Source organism: Lepus europaeus, chromosome 11, assembly GCF_033115175.1.
Source record: "Lepus europaeus isolate LE1 chromosome 11, mLepTim1.pri, whole genome shotgun sequence".
Taxonomy (NCBI): Eukaryota; Metazoa; Chordata; class Mammalia; order Lagomorpha; family Leporidae; genus Lepus; species Lepus europaeus.
Window position 1 is genome coordinate 39,132,094 of NC_084837.1, and position 24,459 is coordinate 39,156,552.

The 24,459-nt window shown below is 42.9% G+C and overlaps 1 protein-coding gene across 1 annotated transcript in view; it reads right to left on the reverse strand.

The window, feature by feature from the left end:
- BRMS1L (BRMS1 like transcriptional repressor) overlaps positions 1 to 20,329 on the reverse strand; it is a 37,954-nt gene extending 17,625 nt beyond the window's left edge. The window contains exons 1-4 of the mRNA XM_062205257.1: positions 20,075 to 20,329; positions 15,279 to 15,369; positions 11,175 to 11,302; positions 9,382 to 9,461 (exon numbers count right to left, since the gene is read on the reverse strand). Of these exons, the coding sequence (XP_062061241.1) occupies positions 9,382 to 9,461; positions 11,175 to 11,302; positions 15,279 to 15,369; positions 20,075 to 20,216 (441 nt within the window). The 5' untranslated portion in view covers positions 20,217 to 20,329. The remainder of the gene's footprint in view (positions 1 to 9,381; positions 9,462 to 11,174; positions 11,303 to 15,278; positions 15,370 to 20,074) is intronic.
- Positions 20,330 to 24,459: the final 4,130 nt, after the last annotated feature.

A 24,459-nucleotide genomic window follows, 5' to 3' on the forward strand; every position in this document is an offset into this window, starting at 1 on the left:
TAAGTTGCTCCCAAATTCCACTGCGGCTCTGAAATAATAAATGTTTAACTATTGCATTAGATTTTGGAGTAACTCGTTACAGAGCAATAGATAACCACGACAAGGAATCTCAAAAAACTGACTTCTATCATGTCTCAGCTGCTCCATTTCTGATCCAACATCCTACTAATGTGCCCAGGGAAAGCAGCAGAGTGTTGTCTAAGTCCTTGGGCCCCTGAACCCACCTGGGAGACCCATATGAAGTTCCCGGCTCCTGGCTTCGGCCTGGCTGAGCCCAGGCTGTTTGGCCTTTTGGGGAGTGAACTAGCAGATGAAAGACCTCTCACTCTATCTCTCCCTCTCTAACTTTTCAAATAAATAAAAATAAAACTTAAGGCAAAAACGGACTTCTATACACCCTTTCTCTAACATGCTACCAAAAGATACCTTCTAGCTAACCAAAAGAGGAAATAAGATCCAGCCAAAGAGGAATTTCTGGGTTGATGGTGAAGAGATGACCCACAAAGACAGGAATGTAGTTAGTCTAGAAAGATTCTGAAGGATGGAGCAGGAGGAAACAAGAGGACAAGGGACCAAACGATGGGTCGGGGTAAAGGGACTCCTTCCAGGAGGGAGGAGAGAAAACAGGGCTGACTGGTCCTCTGATACACTTGGTAGCATAGCAACCAGCAGTAGACTTCCCATCTGACAGAAGCAAGCAGGAGGGATGTTTTAGAACATTTTAGGAGTCACCAGAACTGTTTACGACTAACTTGACAATGAGAAGCTGCTCTGACCTTTACTGGACAAGAGTGTAAATGCTCACAGAGAGGAAAACAATCACAGGGCTCATGCCTATTTTGACTTTTCATGAGTCCATGACACTAGGTAACACACTTATTTTGCTGAATACTCAAGTTTTGTGAAAAGTCAACAAAGCTGGATATGTATGTCTTCATTAAAAAAAAAAAAAACAGCATTAGGAGACTTTCAAAGATCTGCTGGAGTCTCTGGGAAGAACTGATAAACACAGAGAAAACTAACAATAAAGGAAGCAATTATTCATTTCAAGGTTGAAAAAAACATACAAGCAGTGAAGTTTAAGCACAGTCCAATTCCGGGTTCCAAGAACAATATTTATAACCAAGAAAAAAAATACAAAGGAAGAACTCTCATGGCATGCCTGGCTGCCACCATAAAAACCAATAGGAGGCCGGCGCCGTGGCTCACTTGGCTAATCCTCCACCTGCAGCGCCGGCACCCCGGGTTCTAGTCCCAGTAGGGGCGCCGGTTCTGTCCCGGTTGCTCCTCTTCCAGTCCAGCTCTTTGCTGTGGCCCGGGAGTGCAGCGGAGGATGGCCCAAGTGCTTGGGCCCTGCACCCGCATGGAAGACCAGGAGGTAGCACCTGGCTCCTGGCTTTGGATCGGCACAGTGCACTGGCTGTGGCGGCCTTTTGGGAGGTGAACCAACGGAAGGAAGACCTTTCTCTCTCTCTCTCTCTCTCACTGTCTAACTCTGCCTGTCAAAAAAAGAAAGAAAGAAAAAAAAAAAAAAGAACCAATAGGTAAGAGTGTCTGAAATATGAGATTAACTTCCAGAAGCAGGAACCAATAGGTAATATCTAAACTTGATCAATATTTGGAAATATGAGAAGCAGTAGCATAAGAGTTAGACAAACAATTGTGCCTGGCGTGTAGAACTGAGAACTTTCCCACCCCTGGCCGTCTCTGCAGAGGATGGTGGCTACAAAGATAAGGAAGTCACTGGAGTTGGCCTAGAAGAGGAAAGCACGTGCTGGGGTAGCAGCAGACTGAAGACCAGAGAAGGCAAAGCAGACTGGTCACCCCATCAACAACTGCCTGATATTGAGAAAATCCAAAGGACAGTACTGTGCCCTCTCGGCCAAAGGCGTTGCCCATCACGATGGTGGCAGATAAAGCCTGTGGAAGACACTCGAGAGAGCACTGGCTATCATTGACATGGAGGGTTCTGATATGAGAAGCATGCCAGGTAAATAATGAAAATCAAACCATACAAAATTTTCCTTAATAAAACTTGCTATAGCTTGTTTAAAAAAAAAAAAAGATCTGTTATTATTATACATCTGTGACTTGGGAAATATATACACACATTATCTGCTAAAACAAAATGTTAAGAAGAATATTTAGAACCATAACATACCCATGAAATACTGCTGGAAAATAAATTAAAACACAAAATAGTATGTGTGTGTGTGTATATATATATACATACATATATAATAGCCATGTTTTGTATACATAAATGTATTATATACTACATATGTATGTGTGTGTATATATATATATATATATATATATATATATATATATATATATAAATGGCTATTACGATTATTATAGTGGGCATTTGGCCCAGCAGTTAAGACACCATTTGAGATGGCTGCATCCCATATCAGAGTGCCTGGTTCTGACCCAGCTTCCTGTTAATATGCACCTGGAGGAAGCAGATGATGGCTCCAGTACCTGGGTCCCTGCTACTCACATGGGAGACTAGGATTGAAGTTTTGGCTCCAGGCTTCAGCCTGACCCAGCTCTTGCTGTTGTGGGCATTTGAGGAATAAACCAGAGATGGAAGATCTCTCTGTTTCTTTGTCTTTTGAATAAGTTAAATAAATAATTTTTAAATTAAAAATAAATACCCCATAATGCAGCAATCCAATTCTGGGTATTTATCCAAAAGAACTGAAAGCAGGACTTCAAAAAGATATTCGAGATGTTTGCACTCCCACTGTTCCCCACAGCACTATTCACAATAGCCAAGATGAGGAAGCAACTTAAATGTGCATGGACCTATATGTACACCATGGAATACCACACAGCGGTTAAAAAAATGAAATTCTGTTGTTTTTCAACAAAATGGATGCAATTGGAAAACATTGTACACAGTGAAATAAGCCAGTCCCAAAAAGCAAATACCATATGTTCTCCCTGATCTGTAGTAACTAACAGACTACCTAAAACGTAATCTATGGAAGTGAAATTGACACTTTGAGATGCAATGATATTTTTAAAATATTTATTTATTTTATTTGAAAGTCAAGAGTTACACAGAGAGAGGAGAGGCAGAGGGGGGGGGAGGGGGAGAGAGGGAGAGTGAGGTCTTTCATCCACTGGTTCACTCCCCAGATGGCTGCAATGGCAGGAGCTGCGCCGATCCGAAGCCAGGAGCCAGGAGCTTCTTCCAGGTCTCTCACATGGCTGCAAGGGCCCAAGGACTTGGGACATCTTCTATTGTTTTCCCAGGCCATAGCAGAGAGCTGGATTGGAAGTGGAGCAGCCGAGTCTCAAACCGGTGCCCATATGGGATGCCGGCACTTCAGGCCAGGGTGTTCACCAGCTGTGCCACAGCGCCGGCCCTGAGATGCAATGATTTTGAATAGCCCTTGTCTGGACTGCTGAGGAACAGTTTTGGTTCTTTTTGTACTCTTTATTGAATTCTTTACTTAGTGTGGGGTTAATCATGTGTATAAAATTAATTAAAAATAGATCTTAGTAGAAAATAAGAATGGGAATAGGAGAGGGAGGAAGAAGAAGGATGGGAGTATGGGTGAGAGAGAGAGCAGGATGGGAAGAATCACTATGTTTCTAAATTTGTATATATGAAATGCATGGGGCTGTCGCTGTGGCCTAAGGGTAAAGCCACTGCCTGCAGTGTCAACATCCCATATGGGCACCAGTTCGTGTCCTGGCTGCTCCACTTCCCATCCGGCTCTCTGCTATGGCCTGGAAAAGCAGTGGAAGATGGCCCAAGTCCTTGGTTCTCTGCACCCGCGTGGGGGATCCAGAAGAAGCTCCAGGCTCCTGGCTTCAGATTTGCACAGCTCTGGCCATTTGACCAACTGGGGAGTGAACCAGTGGATGGAAGACCTCACACTCACTCTCTCTCTCTCTCTCTCTCTCTCTCTGCCTCGTCTTCTCTCTCTGAGTAACTCTGACTTTCAAATAAATAAATAAATCTTTTTTAAAAATCTCTCTTAAAAAAAAGAAGAAATGCATGAAGTTTGATGTTTGTATACCTTAAATAAAAGGTTTCTAGGGAAAAAAAAGTGTATGGACCAATGAATGGGTGAAGAAAATATGCTATCTACATATAATGGCATACTAGTTGTCCTTTAAAAAGGAAATCTTATTATTTGTAACATGAATGAACCCTGAAGACCTTATTCTAAGTGAATTAAGACAGTCACAGGAGACAAATCCTGTATAATACCACTTATATGAGGTATGTGAATTAATCAAACACACAGGAAGTAGAAGCAGAAAGTAGGATATGGTTACTGGGGCTATGGATATGGGAAAAGGAGGAGTTGCTACTCAACTGATACAAAGTTTCAGTTATACAAGCTCATTAAGTTCTAGACAATATACAGTGCTGTATACCACTGTATCCATAGTTTAAAATACTATATTATACAATTAACATTTTTTTAAGATGGTAGATCCCATGTTAAGTGTCCTTAACACAGAAAAAGGAAAGGAAAGGAGAGGAGGAGGAGGGGAGTGGAGGGGATAAAATTCCACAGGAATAAGTTTTAGCAAGGTACTCTGGAATCACAAGTATTCTCTACCTTCATTTTTGGTCAAAAGAGTCCGAGACTATGAATGTCCATCATGGAGTATCTCATTATTCCTGACTCTTTCTAAAGATCATTGTTACGTGAATTTTTAGGAAATAAGAAAATGGGGGCCAGCATTGTGGCACAGCAGGTTAACCTGCTGTCTAGGATGCCAGCAGCCCATATCAGAGCATGTGTTTGAGTCCTGGCAATTCTGCTTCCACTCCAGTTCCCAGCTAATCCACCTTGGAAAGCAGCAGATGGCCCAAGTGCCTGGGCCCCTGCCACATATGTGGGAGACTCAAACAGAATTCCTGGCTGCTGGCTTCAGCCTGGCCCAACCCCAGCCATTACAGCCATTTGGGAGTGAACCAGCAGATGGAAGATCTCGGTCTGTCTGTCTGTCTGTCTGTTTCTCTCTCTCTCTCTCTCTGTCATTCTGCCTTTCAAATAAATAAATCTTAAAAAAAAAAAAAACTAAAAACAGAAAAGAAATACAAGGAATTAACAAACTCACTACTACAGAGCAAAATTTTCAGACATGTCCCAAGGCGATGGAAAATGAAACAGACCAAAACAAATGAACAAAAGAGACTAGGGAAACAATGCGTTGATATTTATATTAATTAATTAATTAAAATGTTAAGAGGAATGAGATGTTCGCTTAATTTGAAAGTGCTTCTCAAAAAAGTATTCATCACGATGAAAAAAAGGTAAGTTTACTTGAAGAAATCTTGAAGATACCACTTAAACCATATAATCAAAGTATACATCTCCAATAATGATATATTTCAAAATTATGCACTGCCTGGTAGAGTTCAATTAGAAGAACACAGCATCAGTGCTGTAACAGTTCTGTCAAAGAGATAAAACCTGCCGGCACTGTGGCTTAACAGGCTAATCCTCTGCCTTGCGGCGCCGGCGCACTGGGTTCTAGTCCCGGTTGGGGCGCCGGATTCTATCCCTGTTGCCCCTCTTCCAGGCCAGCTCTCTGCTGTGGCCCGGGAAGGCAGTGGAGGATGGCCCAAGTGCTTGGGCCCTGCACCCGCATGGGAGACCAGGAGAGGCACCTGGCTCCTGGCTTCGGATCAGCGAGATGCGCCGGCTGCAGCGGCCACTGGAGGGTGAACCAACAGCAAAAAGGAAGACCTTTCTCTCTGTGTCTCTCTCTCACTATCCACTCTGCCTGTCAAAAAAAAAAAAAAAGAGAGAGAGAGATAAAACCTGACTCCAGTTATGAAGAAATACCAGAGCAACTCAAAACTGAGGAATAGCCTACAAAATAGCTGGACTGAAACTGTGGAAATGTCAAGATCACGGAAGCCAAAGAAAGACCAAGGAACTCTTCTGCACTGAAGGAGACTTAAAAGACATGACAAGCAAATGCAATGGCAAACACAACGTGATTCTGAACTGGATCTCTTTTCTATACAGGGTGCTACTGTGACAATCCCTAAAAACGTGAATGGAGTTTGAGGATTAGATGGTAGCCACACAGAAATGCACCTTTCCTGATTCTGATGACTGTACTATGGTACAGAATGTTCCTCATTTGTCTGAAACATCCATGAAAGGATTTGGGGTGATGGTGTATCATGTTGCTAACTCATTTTCAGTGGTTCACCAAAAAGACTTCTTTGTACTTTCTTGCAACTTTTCTATCATTATGAGACTGTTAAAGACAACTAAACCCTCACAGAACTGACAGTACAACCCTAAATTATCTATGGAAGAAAAATATGTAATATTTCTAACTCATTTTATGAATCTTGAAATCAAATTAAAGACCATATGATAATTGAAAGTTAAACCTTACTTGTAAACATGAAACTCAAATTTCTAAACAAAATATTAGCAAATTGACTGTGGCAATGCAGAAGAGATTCATTCCAGTAATCCAAGGAAGGCTAACTATTAGGAAATGCATTTGTAACGTAAGTCACTGCATTAATATATCAAGAAGCAAAAAATCATGACTAATTCAATAGATGCAAAGCTTTTAATAAAATCTAACAACTATTCAGGGTAAAAATTCTTAGAAAACAAGAAATAAAGGAAATTTCCTTAACCTGATACATTTACTAAAACCCAAAAGAAAATATCATACTTAATGGAAAAGTATTAGAAGCATTCCCTTATGATCAAAAACATGAAAATAATGTGCGTTCACTGCTTCTATGCCATGTTGCAACAAAGGTCCTATCAGTGCCATTAAGAAAAAGAAAAAAGATATGGTGCAGGCATTCCATATGGCACCAGTTCAAGTCCTGGCTGTTCCAATTCCAATCCCGCTCTCTGCTATGGCCTGAGAAATAGCAGAAGATGGCTCAAGTGCTTGGGTCCCATGTACGCACATGGGAGATTTGGAAGAAGCTCCTGGCTTCAGATCAGGCCAGCTCTGGCCATTGCAACCATCTGAGGAGTGAACCAGCAGATGGAAGACCTTTCTCTCTCTGTCTCTCCCTTTCTGAAACTCTGCCTCTCAAATAAATAAATAAATTCTTAAAAAAAAATAAGAGGAAGATCAAAATCGAAGAAACAAACTCTCATTATTCATAAACGGCATTATCATCTATATGGAAAATCTAAGATAATCTGTAATCAAATTATTAGAATTAAGAAGAGAGGTAGATAAAATTACTAGATACTAGGCCGGCGCCGTGGCTTAACAGGCTAATCCTCCACCTTGCGGCGCCGGCACACCGGGTTCTAGTCCCCGTTGGGGCGCTGGATTCTATCCCAGTTGCCCCTCTTCCAGGCCAGCTCTCTGCTATGGCCTGGGAAGGCAGTGGAAGATGGCCCAAGTGCTTGGGCCCTGCACCCGCATGGGAGACCAGGAGAAGCACCTGGCTCCTGGCTTCGGATCGGCGAGATGCGCCTGCCGCAGCAGCCATTGGAGGGTGAACCAACGGCAAAAAGAAAGACCTTTCTCTCTGTTTCTCTCTCTCTCTCACTATCTGCTCTGCCTGTAAAAAAAAAAAAAAAAAAAAAAAAATTACTAGATACTAAACATCAACATAGAAAATCACTGTTCTATACAGCAGCAAAAACATAAAAAGCAAATTTTTAAAGGTTGCTACTTAGTAAAATAGAACTGAACAGTAACAACAACTGTAAGAAAATGAACATGGCAAGGGCACCAAGTTTTTGAGTTTTGAAGACTTACTAGATTGAGAGCCGTAAAAAAATACTGTGCACTTGTGTTCAAACAGACTGATGGGACAGACAGAAAAAGCCAGAAACAAACCAGTACGTCTATGGACATTTGATATATAGAATAGAGAAAATGGTTGACTTGTGGGACAAGGTTGCAGTAATAAATAGCATTGAGATTATATTTCCATATGCAAAAAAAATAAAATAAAATTAGGACCATGTTTTATACCATACATAAAATTCAATTACAGGTTATTTAGTAATCTCAAAGTTAAAAGTAAATTTTAAGCATTAAAAGAAAAATAAATATTTTTACTTCAAAACAGGGAAGACACAAAAAGCACAAATCATAAAGACAATAAATTCAACTACATTAAAAATGTACAACTTGGGGCTGGCACGTGGCCATGGGGTTAAGAGGCTGCATGTGTGGCCAAGGGATTAAGAGGCTGCGTGGAACACCCACATCCCATTCCACAGTGACTGGGTTCAAGTCCTGGCTCTGCTCTCAAGTCTAGCTTCTTCCTTACAGGCTCCCTTAGAGGCAGCACACGTGATGACAGTTCAAGGGGCTGGATCCCTGTCAGCCACACGGGAGACCTGGACTGGGTTCCCAGCTCCTGGCTTTGGCCTGGCTCAGCCCCAGCCATTGCTGGCCTCTGGGAAGTGAACCAGCAGATCTGAGTACGTGTTTGTTCATCGTCACTCCCACACCCACTACTGACCCTTCCTTCCCTCCCAACAAATAAAATATTTTTTTTTTTGCAAAAAAGTAGAACTTGTATGCATCAAGTAATCAAAAACAGTGAAGACATTCCACACCTGGGTAAACATACTTGCAAAGCATATAAACAGCAAAGCATTCGTATTCAGAATATATAAAGAATCTCTACAGTCAAGGCGAAAAAGACCAAGAGCCCAACACAATGGCCAAAGATACAAACTGCTTTGGAAAGAAAATCCAAGCAGCTAGTAAACACCAGTGCAACGAAGAAAATGAAGCTCCATCATTTTTATACCTACCACTCTTAGTACTGTGCATTAAAGTGAAATGGGAACCAATACAACTTGTCCTCTTAGTTTCACCAGTATATTCATGATATTTTCTAGGTTTTGTGAAAAGTTGTCTATAAAATGAGCATATTTTTAAATGATATTTAAATAAACAGAACATATGGAAAAATACACCAATTTATTTCCATAAATACAGACTTCTAACCTAACACATGGAAAGAGACAGAAATAATCTCTATAGCCTAACATTCTTACTGCACCACTGGGTATATATCTTTGGCTTGTAAGTCTAAACTTCCATATTATACTAATTATACTAATATTTTCAGTGATGCCGGGTAGCGTAATTGTTACAAACTCTTTTCAAAGTAACAGTTGCAAAATTTCTAAAGTTACATCAGTTCTTTCCCATGGTCCTTTCTTTGTGTCCTATCTCCAAATAGTTTCCAGTGCAAATGTATTTCTGATTGGGGTTTTTGGTAGACACATACACACACATATACACATACACACATACACACACACACACGCAATGAGCAAAAGCCCATTTTATTTTGTTTTACTTATTTTATTGCTACACTCAGAAAAAGCTTGGGGATTAAATTGGCTTAAAAGTTCAGTGAAATGACAGTACCTCACAATGCTGGCGAGAGGCTTGGATTTCACATTCATATTTGTTCTTTACAGATTCTAAGCAGAGCTCTCTATAGATTCCTGCAACCAAACACAATGACTCCAATTATGTCCGCAATAAGGAGCTTCACTACCACGTCCCTGCCGGAATTTTGTCCTCACCGTATAAGATGAATCAAGAAGAAACTGACAAGTGATTCTAATTTTACCTTTAAAAAATAAAAATAAAAAAGGTTCATTTAAAATATATTTCAAGGAAGACTAAGAGTTTAAGAGCTACAAGAAACCACCTTGCTCATTTTTGTTCTTACCCCATGCTTCTAAGATACTCCTACCTGTTTGAAAGACAATGACCCAATGAAAATAAAATTGTTTCCTATGAAAAACAATATCTCCAGTTTCTCATAACAAAAACAGACAATAAACTCTGATTTTATCAATCATGTGCATTCAAGAGACAACCAGATGCTATACCCCATCAAAACCACTATTTTTAAACTATTATTTGTTTTCAGAGTCCAAAGCTCCCAAGAGGAATAAACGTACAAACATATCTGAAGTCCTCTTAACAGAGCTTTACCTACAAGACAGATGCCCGAGAGAGTTTAGCTTAGAGATAAGAGCACAACAATGGAAACTATGCAGCATGGCCATGCAACAGGCCACCACACAAATGGCAAGCACAGAGCTCTAGAGGTATATACTAAATTCCATGCCATGGCTGCTCCTAGCAATTCAATTACCTCTCTTTGCATAGCAAAAGTAGGGGAGGATATCCGGAACTATGCCTTAGCAATACGTGTACACACACACTATTTGCAAAATCAAAAATAAGGGAGGCCACAGAGTTGAAAAACAAGTAACTGACTTGAGTGATAGTTCCTGATCATCCATTTAGTGTAAAAGAATATTAAATAAAATCTGGAACCCTTTTAAGAGTAACAGTCCACATGCAAAGACAGCAAGCTAGTATCACACTGTCTGCATACTTAATAATAAGCCCTCGGGAATAAAATTTGATTTAAGGTGAATTTAGTAAAAAAGAACTTATCAACAATGCCTTGGATGTTACTTAACAAGTACATAAGGATTAATTAGTGCTCCCTCCCAAAAAGAAAAACAATCAGCATCTCTACCAATTAAAGCTGAGATTTTGTTTGATCACAGAAAACTTTAAGTGACCTTTAAATAGATAAATGATTATGAGTACTTGGGCACAATATTGATGTTGGATCCCAGTTACAAACAGAAAACTGAAGCTTAACCATACAAATATGATACATCTTCATTTACGCAGAGCCATAAATGAGCAAACTTATCAAAAGAAATAAGTACCAATTTAATTATATGGCTGAATGCTAATATGTACTATAATTTCCTGATCAAACTTTTTAAAAAAAGTTTCTATCAATTAAAAAAAATTCTCATTATTCTCACAATGAAAAATACTAAAAGTACTTAAATTAAGGCTTGATTTGCTAATTAGAGAATTAAACTGTGATGTAACATTATCTCTTAGTAAAAGTACTATAGTTTCCAATAGTTTCACCAAATGTGGAAGTATCCTCAACACTGTTGAGCAATCAGAGGGCTGTTTTCTTTGTTTGTTTGTTTTAATCCCACACAGCAGCAAAGAAAAGCAAATGGCATTTATTTAGTAAATAAATGTGGGCTGACTGATAGTGAAATATTCTGATCAATGTAAATATATCTATAATCCCACCAATTACAAACACTTTAAAGCTATTGAAGAGTTCACATCTACTATAGGGAAAAGACGTTTCACTTTCCTACCTGCTACCTTTGTACGAATTTGCATATTTTCTTGTAGAGTTGCCAGTGGTTCCAAATATTCTGGTGCCTTCCCAGCTATGACCTCCTGTAGTTTTGCATCCACCTGACTTAATCGCTCTTTATAAAGTCTTAACAAAGCAAAAATTAGTGTTAATTTAAAAATTTCAACAAAGGCTAACAATATGCCATTTTCATACATTATTTATTCCTAATATCATAAAACTCTAGTAACCTATCAAAGGTATTTTTGCCTTGATCTCAAGCAGAGAGCTCAGTCACATAATTTAATTTTATGCAAATAACCACAAAACAGGTATCTACCCTGTTTCTATCAGTATCCCTCATTAATGATTCACTCACAATACGAAATACACAGTTGAAATAACTACTTTTTGGCCTCTCAACTTTTGTTTTTAACTGTAGAACAATAAATTAAGAGAAGGTCATTTAAACATTGAGTTTAAAAGAAACAAAGAAGTCATTTTGAATAGTTTATAAACAATGTTGCTAGTTGTCAAAATAACTAATTCTGTGGCTTCTTTCCACCTTTCTTGAAAAGGAATTAGTATCACAAAATGCAGCCTATCAAATTCTTTAACAGAACAGGGAGGAATGGCTACTAAACTTGTGGCCTGGCATAATCAGCTCATTCTGACTGCAAATGAAGAAGCCAGTAGCAAAACCAGTCACTCAATGGAAGAGGAAATGAAAAACAGGGAAGGGGTTTCTTGCCCTTAATTACGAATCCACTTATAATACTTTCTTTTGCCCACTGTCGTGACAATATTTTAGTTTGATAATAAAAGAGAGTTCATGAGAAAACCCAGTGTTTATTTTTGACAACAACCTTGTAAGATAGAACTAATTCTTTTTAACAGGAAGGTATTTACATTGTCATCTTTCATGAGATACTTCAAATCCTGGTTTTGTGGCATTTAAGGATGTCCTAAAAGCTCAAAGCAGATTAACAATTTTAAACTGTTTTGTAAATTATTAGAAGGATGGCACATAGCAGCTTCCAAAAGAAACCACTGCTTACACTTGCAGAGGTTAGTATAACAAGCAGTAGGCTTTTGAAAACATTATGGTATCTAGTCTTCATATTAAATTGTGTCTTCTCTCGGAAATACACACTAATGCAATCAAGAAAGGCAATATATTGTCTATAATTGATAACTGTAATTAGCATTAGAGATTTATAGGATGAGTCTTAAGAATCAGAGCAGGTTTAAGTGTTGATGCATAAATATCCATTTTTACTGTAGGAAAAAGGGGTAAAATTATCTGACTTAACTGCAAAATAACATATTATCAAGACTGAGTTAAATTTTTTTAAATTCAAGATAAAATCTATAAATGTATGAAGTCAGAAAAGTACATATTACTTAGTTAAACAATATAATTTTTATAATCCTGGAATTCAAGTACAAATTCATCAAAGGCAAGAATCATGAGTTCCTCACAGCAACCAAAATACTATTCACACTGTAGCTGCTCAATTAATATTTGTTGGATGTTGAATATCAAAATGAATGGAAACTGGAATAGTAGAAATCCCTCTAGCTTTTGAAGGAGGTGGAAGAACTCACCTTCCACCACTATAGAAACTGCAAGTGGTGGGTTTTCTGCCTTATGAAGGGAGTGCTATTGTGCCCTGTGGTGCTAAAACAGGAGAAGCAGGATAATCATTATTATTATTATATTCTCCACCTCTTCTAAAGAGGGTTTGAGACAACTTTTCAGAGATATACAGTAAAATAGGATAAAAATAACAAAGCAATTGGGAAAGAGGAAAAATCTGATCATAAACCTGGTACAAAGATTAATTTTTTAAAACATGTTTTTAGAAACCAATCCTTTGAGAAATCATCTTACTAAATAATGATCATCCATTTTTAGTACTTCTAGAGATGAATGGAAGTCAAAGCAGGAGCCAGGACAACAAAAAAATCAAGGCGAGAGACAGTCCCAGGATAAACAAGATTAGGCCTACTGACCAACTAGCTAAAACGTTTTCCAATACTAGAATTTACAGCAACTTTCATTTCTTGGATAATCATAAAATACACTTTGAAAGCCAAGTAGGTCAATCCTAATTAACTGAATAAATTATTTATTCATGCTAAAATAAAGAACTGTACATTTGCCTCCTCTTTTCCAAAATGATCCTGGATGAACTCTATAGTTTGTCCCAACAATGGATTCTCTGGGGAACTACATCATTTTCATTTAAACTTCCAAATCTTTAGAATAAGAAAAGTATACCATGATTTCCAAAGGCAAAATCTGAAACTTTGTATTATTTTGATTGCTTATATGAGGGTACTTCCAGTGTTCATGGAAAAAATGGAATGAAAAGCCTATTTCTGTGAAAGAAGATTTGACATCCGTGAAGTTTTTTCATAATATGAAAAATTTCCATAAACTTTTTCAAGATTCTTACCAATTCATAGATTTCAAAAAATTTTGCTGCAATAAACTTATCTTTTTAATTCCACTTTCCATTAATTTGTTTGTATGTATGTATGTATGTATGTATGTATTTGAGAGGCAGGCAGAGAGCTCCCATCTCTAGTTCCCTTCCCGGATGCCTGCAATGGCCCCAAGCCAGGGCCAAAGCTGGGAACTCCATCCAGGTCTCCCACATGGCGGAAAGGATCCAAGTATTGGAACCATCACCTGCTGCCTCCCCCCCCCCCCCAGGATGAGTATTAGCAGGAGCTGGAATTGGGAACACAGCCAGGACTCAAACCCAGGCACTCCAATCCACGATGCAGGAATCCCAAACCAGTGGTTTCACTGTGAAGCTGGACGCCCACCCTCCCTGAATTTTTTGAAGTAGCCCTGTATAATTTGTTGCACTAGCACGGAACATGATCTACACACTCATGTGTAATACCGATGGTAGTTAAAACAAGAAAAGGCATAAACAATAGGAGTCACGTGGTAAAGAAATCTGTCCCACTTTAGTCTGGAAATTCCAGATACAGCAAACAAGCTTTCAGCTATTATCTTGGCCTTCCCAGGGCTACAGAACAATAAACAGTGAAATTCTGAAGAGCTCATGAACTGGAGAGCCAGCGTCTGAGTATGGCACCTGTACCCTCGGGAGCCTCTCTTTCACTACAGTCCCTCACACACAGCTACGCCCCGTGACCATGCCACCAAGCCCAGAAGTGAAAGCCCACCTGGAAGATGTCTTTTCCTTTGTATTTACATTTTTCTACATTTTCTCAAATCATGGAACTCATGCTTGTGTTACCAGTCTCACAGAAGATTTCTGGACGTATTAAAAGGGGGAACAAAAATAGTATCCAATGGCACTTACCGAATGCCAGGCAAACAGGGAGGGACTACACATATTGTTCCATCAGTCCTCAGGGTAGGAACTCAGGAAGGGCTTATATCCCACGCAGTCAGTCAGGAAAGCCTGCATCACAGCCTGGGCCCTTTCTGTCCCAACACATTTCCTCCGAAGCAACACTAGTAGCATCAGGAGGCAACAAGCCTGGCTCACACATCACTTTTGACAAACTATGGGCAAATCAATTAGTCTCCCTGGGCCTCAACTTTCTCACAAGTAAAATGGAGATGAAGCTAACTTCCAGTCCTGTACAGCTGCAAGCATCAAACATGAAAACATGTACTGCACATACTATCCCATGTAACATACGAACAAAATCCCTCTGCCAGACAGAATCTTTGGGGAATTGTCTCTTATTTTCAAATTTTAAAAATGTATCTTTATCCGGTTGTTTAACAAAGAAAAAAATGAAGTAAATTAAAACGAAGTGTGCAGCAATCCAAAGAAAGCATTTTAATCACCTACATCCACATGGAAATCATATCACACCACTCCTCACCAAAACACCCTATCTCAAAATCCCAAGTTTAGCTAATGAGATCTTCAGCAGAAAAGCAACAGCTAAAGTCTCTCTCTTTTTTCTTTTTCTCTTTTTTTTTTCCTGAAGCCTCTTTCACATCAGTCAGTCCCATAAAATACAAAAGGAAAGCAGTGGAGACTGAATGTAATTACACTTATGCTACTGCACGTGTGACAGAGTCGAGATTCAGAGACAATGACCTTGTGAAGGCACTACTTACTGATCTTTGAGATCGGTAAACTGTTTTTCAAGGTTGGACATTTCATCTAAACATTCCATTCTTCTTCTTTCACAGTCTTCATCATCCATTTCTGTGAATAAAAAGGCAAATATCCAAGATAAAGTTAATTTTATGTTTCAAATATTTCTGAACATGCATTCAGAAAGAAAATACCTAATATCAAGTTTGGCATACAAGGATTATATCCAGCCGGCGCCACAGCTCAATAGGTTAATCCTCCGCCTGCGGCGCCGGCACACCGGGTTCTAGTCCCGGTCGGGGCGCCGGATTCTGTCCCGGTTGCCCCTCTTGCAGGCCAACTCTCTGCTGTGGCCAGGGAGTGCAGTGGAGGATGGCCCAAGTGCTTGGGCCCTGCACCCCATGGGAGACCAGGAGAAGCACCTGGCTCCTGGCTTTGGATCAGTGTGGTGCACCAGCCACAGTGCGCCGGCCACACGGCCATTGGAGGGTGAACCAACGGCAAAAGGAAGACCTTTCTCTCTGTCTCTCTCTCTCACTGTCCACTCTGCCTGTCAAAAAAAAAAAAAAAAAAAAGGATTATATCAAGTTTGGCACTGTGGTTAGTAGGCTAAGCCTCTACCTCTGGAACCAGCATCCCAAATGGGTACCGGTTCGAGTCCTGGCTGCTCCTCTTCCAATCCAGCTCTCTGCTATGGCCTGGGAAAGCAGCAGAAGATGGCCCAAGTGCTTGGGCCCCTGCACCTGTGTGGGAGACCCAGAAGAAGCTTTTGGCTCCTGGCTTAGGATCAGCCCAGCTCCGGCTGCTGGGGCCATTTGGGGAGTGAACTAGCGCATGGAAGACCTCTCTCTATCTGTCTCTCCCTATCTGTAACTCTACCTCTCAAAATAAATAAATAAATAAAATATTTTTTAAAGATTTATTTATTTATTTATTTGAAAGTCAGAGTTACACAGACAGAGGAGAAGCAGAGAGAGAGAGAGGTCTTCCATCCGCTGATTCACTCCCCAGTTGGCCACAAAGGCTGGAGCTACACCAATCCAAAGCCAGGAGCCAGGAGCTTCCTCTTGATCTCCCACGCAGGTACAGGAGCCAAAGGGCTTGGGCCATCTTCCACTGCTTTCCCAGGCCATAGCAGAGAGCTGGAAGAGACGTGGAGCAGCAGGGACTCGAGCTTCAACCGCCATGCCACAGCGCCCACCCTCGCATCTCTTCTGGAATTCTTTCAGAACTGTTCACATTGCTGATGTGCCAGTCACATAAACATGAAAACCCATCTCACTCTAGGGACCAGAGGCTATCTTGTTCTGCCACTCAAGCTCCCACTGTCCCCTCTCCCCAATTATTGTCAGGCAGTGAGACACAGATAAATGAGGGCAAAACAAGCCAATGTGCTCAGGAAAGCAACCATGAATTACCAGATCTGTCCTATATTCCACACTTTCTCCTGTTACACCCTATGTACCCAACACATCAACATGACTGAAGCGCAAAATGATCTGCAACTTGATCTGTATCAAATAAAGGCCAAACTCTGAGAAAGAGTTAAATCATGTTTGGTCGTTTTCATATGGCCGGGAAGTATCTGAATCATTTTAAAATTTTTTTCTAAAACACATTAAGAAATATTTTGGTTCCACTAGCTTTTTCCTAGGCTATTTAAAACTTGGTTCATCCAGATGACTCACTCCCCAAGTTCTCTGGATCGTCGAGGTTTTTCTGTGGACTTAGGATTTGCTCAGTACCAAGGTTTGAAAAGAATAAAATTCTGTAAGTTTAATGTGCGTAATACATGGTAGAATAGAGATGATTTTACAAGAAGCAAAATTGAAAAACACAGCTATAAGTAATTTCTTTGCACTTAAAAATTTTGACTGGTGGTTCAAATTATTAGTTTTCATGGTCTGGGCTGTGGTTAAAAACAAATCAAAAATCACAACAGTCAATACAAAAATTATTGGGGAAGAATATTAACAAATAGAGCTGAGGCCAGCGCTGTGGCGCAGTAGGATAAGCCTCAACTTGCAGTGCAGACATTCCATATGGGCTCCAGTTCAAGTCCCAGCTGCTCCACTTCCCAGCCAACTCCCTGCTAGTGTGCCTGGGAGATCACTGGAAGATGGCCCAAGGACTTGGGCCCTAAACCAGCATGGGAGAAGAAGCTCCTGGCTCCTTGCTTTGGATGGGCGCAGCTCCGGCCCTTGCAGCCATTTGGGGAGTAAACCAGCAGATAGAAGACCTTTCTCTTTGTCTCTCCCCCTCTGTCTGTAACTCTGCCTCTCAAGTAAAATAAATCTTTAAAAATATAGAGAGAGGGGCTGGCGCTGTGGCATAGCGAGTTAAGCCACCGCGGGCAGTGCTCGCATCCCATATGGGTGCCAATTCAAGTCCTAGCTGCTCTACTTCTTTTTTTTTTTTTGATAGGCAGAGTGGACAGTGAGAGCGAGAGAGAGAGAGAGAAAGGTCTTCCTTTTGCCGTTGGTTCACCCTCTAATGGCCGCCGCGGTAGCGCGCTGCGGCCGGCGCACCGCGCTGATCCGATGGCAGGAGCCAGGTGCTTCTCCTGGTCTCCCATGGGGTGCAGGGCCCAAGCACTTGGGCCATCCTCCACTGCACTCCCTGGCCACAGCAGAGAGCTGGCCTGCAAGAGGGGCAACCGGGACAGGATCGGTGCCCCGACCGGGACTAGAACCCGGTGTGCCGGCGCCGCAAGGCGGAGGATTAGCCTGTTGAGCCACGGCGCCGGCTGAGCTGCTCTACTTCTGATCTGGCCCTCTGCTGTGGCCTGGGAAAGCGGCGGAAGATGGCCCAAGTCCTTGGGCCCCTGCATCCACATGGGAGACCCAGAAGAAGCTCCTGGCTCCTGGCTTCGAATGGGCCCAACTCCAGCCTTTGCAGCCAACTGGGGAGTGAACCAGCAGATGGAAGACCTCTCTCTCTCTCTTTCTCTGCCTCTCCTTCTCTCTCTGTGTAACTCTGACTTTCAAATAAATAAATAAATCTTCAAAAAATAATATAAAAATAAAAAATAGAGAGGTAATTATTTGACATCTCAGCTCTCGTTTAAAAAGCTAAGAATACTTGAAGCTGAAATGCTTTACAGATCTAGGAAATATATTTACATACAGTCCTGATCCTTCTTTCTCTCTGTTCCCCACTTTGAAATCTCACCTAGTTCAATGGCCAGGCACATGATCTTCCAATTATTCCTCCCACCCCAGGCAGATTCCAAGGCCACATTCCCATCTGCCAGCTGGGCATTCCTGGTTAAATACACACTCCTGCTTAAAAGCAACACAACGGAAATACCTTCTCTTTGATCTTCATCTCACATTTTTACTTCTCTCTGTCTACTGATGCTATCACCATTCTTTTGGTATCTTGGGTTTTCTCTTCGCTTCACTCCTACACTTGCACTCATCAATCCTGTTTTGTCCTTTCTTTTGCGTTTCTTAGCTCATCCTTCTCCCATACCAAATGGTTTCCTCACTCTTGAGTAAGCGTAAGCTCTGGCCTTTGTACTTTTTCTTACACTCCTTGCCCTCCAGGAGCACCTGAACATTACCACAGCAGTACAAATCCTACTCCTTCTTCAGGATAACCCCGTCTGCTCCAACCTGCCTTTGCTGGCCATCAATTCTGAAAAGATTGCCTCTGTGCCTCGCTTCCTACAGCAGTTTAGCTAAGCACTCACTTAGCAACTTAGTCAAGCGGTAACTAAGACAGCTCTTTGATTGAGAGAGACCAGAACTAGTTAGCCCTCAGACTGAGCCGTGCCCGGTGCTGCACAAAGAAGTCACTCATAAATATTTGTTTTGGGGTTGGGCGATTTATTAATCGAAATGACACCCTTCCAGGGAGATTTGCTTTGAAAGGGACACGTGAAAAGGGGCGTTAGGGCGATGATGGACTGTCAAGCTGTCATAAGCGCTTCCTCTATGCGGTCCAAATCAGGCCAAGACAAAGAAACCAGTCTCTTCCCCGTAACGGGGATAGAAGGAAGAGAGCCCAGGTAGTCACAGATTCCCTCTCTGTTTTGAGTAGCCATTCCCGAAAGTTTGCAGAATTTATTTATGGGGTTAATCTGCCCTCTCCTCCCCTCTCTTCCCACCCTCAAGCCCTGCCATCACTACCTCCCCCATCCTTACCCCCAAAAGTGAAACAGCCCAAAGTCGGGAAAAGGGGAAGGGAAGAAAAGACTGGGAGCATTTCAATGCTGGCCCCCAAACCAGCCAGTTCATAACCAGATGAAGATCTAAACCACCCCCATGGTGTTCCCTTCCTCTCAGCCTTGAAAACTTCAGGGGCATTCTGCAAACGGGACAGCTCCCGAGTTAGCCCCCTGCAAGGGCACTTGATGGGAAGCGCAGACTGACAGGGGGTTAACCCGTTCCAAGCCGGCCAGGAGCACCTGGGGTCCACCCTGGGCCCCCACAACCCACCCGCGTTGAGAAGTAGGAGTCGCAAAGGTAAGGGTAAGGAGAGAGGTCGGTGGGCTGCCTCTCACACGGGAGGGACCCCAGGGCACCGCCGGGAGGTGTCTAGGGCGGCTCCCACCGGGGCTGCTCGGGGGCCGAGCTCCGGGGCTGGGCAAGCCCAGGCCCGCCCCGCCCCGCCGGCCGGGACCCTCCCTGGAGCAGGCAGCGCTGGGCGACCGGTCGGTCTGGGTGCAGCCCAGGGCCGGGAGCCAGTCTCCGCCCCTTCCCTCTCTCCCCGCCCCGCTCTCCCGGCAGGACGCGGCTGCCCGGCGTGCGGAGCGCGGCCTGTCGCGCGCCCGGCCGGGGACTCAGGGTCCCAGCCTGGCTGGGTCGCGCACCTGAGCTATCGCCATCCTCCGAGACCGACGAGCTCTCGGTGTCCTCGTCCTCGGAGCTGCTCCCCTCGTTCTCGGCGTAGTCCACCTCCATCTCATCGTGATGGTTCGTCTCCTTCTTATCCCCCCGGGAATGCACCGGCATTTTCCAGCCGCGCCGTCGCTTCCCACTCGCGGCGCCCAGCCCGGCCACCGCCGCTTCAATGAAGGGCGCGCCGAACGCCCGGACCCACCCAGCGGCCGAGCTCGCTCTGAACCCCCTCGGCTCCTCCCCGCCCCCGGCCCGGGCCTCACAACCTAACCCGCAGGCTCAGCCCTGGGAGCTCTGCCATTGGCGGAGGCCGAGCTCCGAGCCGGGGGCGGGGTTTGCCCTGCTGGGGCACGATTGGTTGTTGGTAATTACAGCGCGGCCTTGCGGTGCGTGTCGGGAGTTGTAGTCCTCAGAGCGGAGACCTGCAGGGGCTGCCGACTTCCAAGCTTCGACAGCCCGGATCCCTTCTTCTTTCTGGACTTCAAATCCCACAAGGCACGAACGCTGGCACCCTTGATCGCAATTTATAAACTAACCCGAAACAGATTGTGCGAATTTGGTCTGTATGTGTGCTTTTCCCGCCAAGTGAGTGTCTGACCACCCTGGCTATCCAAGATGTTACTGGCAGATATGAAAGAGTTTTTTGCCTGTAGGGCTCTTTGCCTGCTCTTTGAGCGGCAGAACGGAGAACCGCCTCTTCTAGGAGTGTTTATTACGATTAAGAAAGCATTACATTGAATAGTTAACCATGCAAGGTAACTTGCACTTTCTGTGTTGCACAAACATCTTTAAAATTGTTCTTGAAACTTTTGCAGTTGATACTACAGAAAGAAATTTTGTCTTGGCATTCTCAATCTAGTATTTTTCCATTTATTTTTTACCAAATGCTGTTGGAAGATGCCACTGGTATTGATTTAACTTCGCTTTTCAACGAAAACTATGTATGTGACCCAATGAGATGTTATATATTCTCAAGGCTAGGGTACGCAGACAAGGAACACTCAGTTCCACAATCACAACTCAAATTAATTGACCATTTTTACTCTGCATCAAATGTCTTGGTAAGCCTGTTGCATGGGTTACCTTGAATTTAGTTATCAGTTCAAGAGTCCTAAGCAGGTGCCATTATTATCTTCATTTTGCAGGGAGGAAAATTTCATTTGCAGACAAAACTTAAAACTATATTTTACCCATTATAAAGAAGGGACTTCTTGTTGATATGGCAATTTGCTATGGAAATATATTTCATGCAGCATTTCTTCTTTTTTAAATTTTATTTTATTTGAGAAGGGGACGAGGAGAGAGAAAGGGAGGTGGGGGTGTGTCTGCCATTCTCTGGATCACTCTACAAATGCCCACAACAGCTCGGGCTAGGCTAAGCTGAAGCGATGAGCCACGAACTCAATCCAGCTGTCCTGTGTAGATAGCAGGGACTCAACATCTTGAGGAGTTACCTGCTGCCTCCCAGGGTGAACATTAGCAGAAAGCGGAGTCAGAAGCAGAGCTGGGACCAGAACCCAGGCACTCCAGCATGGAATGTAGGCATGCAATACAGCATCTTAGCCACTAGGTCAAATGCCTGCCCCAGCATCTATTTCTCAAAAGCAAGATCCCAACATTTGATAGAAGATGGTAAGCGTATCCAGATGTAACTGCATTCGATTTGTAATTTAGTAACAGGAAACATTTCAAGAGCAATCCACCTGCTCCAGAGTAAATCCAGATGGAGGGACTTGCTGAAGCATGGGCTTTCTTCTCCCCTTCTCATGATAGCTCCCAAACTGAACTCCTTACATTGCCAAACACACAAGCTGTTTCTCATTTTGCACATTCTATTTCCTCTGCAACCCTCTTCCTCCTCCTCTCTTTTTCTTATTCAAAGTCACTTTTTAAAAAAGATTTATTTATTAGTTGAAAGGCAGAGTTAGAGAGGCAGAGACAGAGAGTCTTCTATCTGCTGGTTCCCTCCCCAAAAGGCCACAAAGGCCGGAGCCGGGCTGATCTGAAACCAGGATCCAGGAGCTTCTTCCAGGTTTCCCACATGGCTGCAGGGGCCAAGAACTTGGGCCATCTTCCACTGCTTTCCCAGGCCACAGCAGAGAGCTGGATCAGAAGTGGAGCAGCTGGGACTCGAACTGGCTCCCATATGGGATTCTGGCACTACAGGTGACAGCTTTACCCGCTATGCCACAGCGCTGAACCTCAAAGTCACTTTCTTGACAAGAAACACATCACCCCCAAGAGTTCCACTATTCAGCATAGACGTGCATTGTACTTGTTTGTATCACAGTGTGCAGAATTGTGAGTTATTTACCAAATGCACCTCACCTATTAGATTGTGAGTTCCTTGAGTGTGGGGCCTGTCATAGCATGAATATAAATTCAAAGGGGAAGAACAGACCAGCAGGAAGAGTTAAGAGACAGAAACTATGTGAGTGTGTGGACTACAGGGGCAGCTGCCTTTTTCTCTACCCAGTATCTGCAAATTCTGGTTTGAGGAGCTCAGCCCTTCCAATTTTTAAGAGAAAATGGAATTTTGGATCTCTATGGGAAATATCCAGATTGTAAAACATTATTTCAAGAGAAGTTTTTGTTTCATTTTGTTTTGGTTTCTTAAACTCCAGATTAAACAAAAACAGCTGTGGGTAAAATTCCTGGCCTCTGTTAATCTTTGACATATCAGCAGCTAACAGAGTGTGTTCTAAAAGTAACAATAGCTTAGATTTCTGGTCATTCTTTATGTAAGCATTATTATATGCTTTTAAAAAAAATAAACACCCAATGCCACTTTTCTTTAACTTTGTAACATTTACGTATTTTATTTGAGAGAGGGGGAGAGAGAGAGAAAGTGTGCAAGCTCCCATTCACTGGTTCACTTCCCAAAGAAAGAGGGAGAGCAAGTGAGCAAGCGAGCGAGCTAGCTTCCTCGCTCTGAATGTCCAGTAGCCAGGAGCTCAATCCGGGTCTCCCAGATGGATGACAGAGACCCAGTGACTCCCAGGGTCTGCATTAGCAGAGAGAGGGCATCAGAAGCAGAATCAGGCTCAAACCCAGGCACTCAGAAGGGATGTGGCATCTCTACCAGGGTATTAACTACTGGCGCCCAAATGCACAGCCCGTGATTATGTGCTTTAAATACATCAATTCATTTAATCTTTATAACAACTCTATAAGGGAAATACCAGTAAGTATTCTATTTTATAGACAAGGAAACTGAGGTACCACACACTTAGATTCCTTGGCCAAGGTCAGACAGCAAGGAAATAGCAGGTCTCAGCTGTGCATGTGAGTGGTCTGACAGAGCCTGAGCATACCCACTGGCAAAGGGTGCCACTCCGTTGGGTGCTGTTTCTGCTGTTCAAAGGAAAACAGGAGGACACTGGAGAGGAGGAGGCATGAGTTCTAGCCCTGGTTCCCCTCGTGACCACCTCAGGAAATCTGGCAAACCACATAGTCACTGGTGAATTGTAAAATGAGAAGTTTTGGGGGCTGGCGCTGTGGTGTAGTGGGTTAAGCCACCACGTGCGATGCAGCATCCTGTATGGGCATTCTGCTTCCAGTCCAGCTCCCTGGGAAAGCAGCAGAAGACAGCCCAAATGCTTAGGCCCCAGCACCTGCCTGGGACACTGGAAGAAGCTCCTGGTTCCCGACTTCGGATGGGCCTAGCCCCATCCATTGCAGCCACATGGAGAGTGAACCAGCAGATAGAGGAAGTCTCTCTGACTTTCCCTCTCTCTCTGTAACTCTACCTTTCAAAGAAATAGATCTTTAAAAAAAGAAATGAGAGGTTTGCACTAAGTTGTCTTTAAGTTGTCTTCTAACTCTAAAATTGCTGTCACCATTAAATGTATATTTACAACAGACAGAATGATAGGAGATCATGAAATCAAAGTGGCAAGACAGTATCTGCGTAAGGGAAAAGTTTCTCCTTCCTCCCAAACAGATTTTAGAAAAGATGCATAGAGGGGTCAGTGTTGTGGCGCAGTGGCTTGCAACCCCAACATCCCATTTGGGAGTGCAGGGTCAAGTCCCAGCTGCTCTGCTTCTGGTCCAGCTTCCTACCAACGTGCCTGGGAAGGCAGCAGATGGTGACTCAAGTGCTTGGATCCCTGCCACACATGTGGGAAACCTGGGTGGAGTTCTTGACTCCTGGCTTTGGTCTGGCCATTGTAGCCATTTGGGGAGTGAACCAGTAGATCTCTCGCTCTTTCTCCTACTCTGTCACTCTGACTTTCAAATATGTGTATATTTGAAAGTTACAGAGAGAGGACCGCCGGAAACTCGAGTCAGGAGCTAGAGCAGGCCATAGAAACCAGGTACTCCAATGTGCGGTGCAGGCATCTTACTGAGCCAAGTG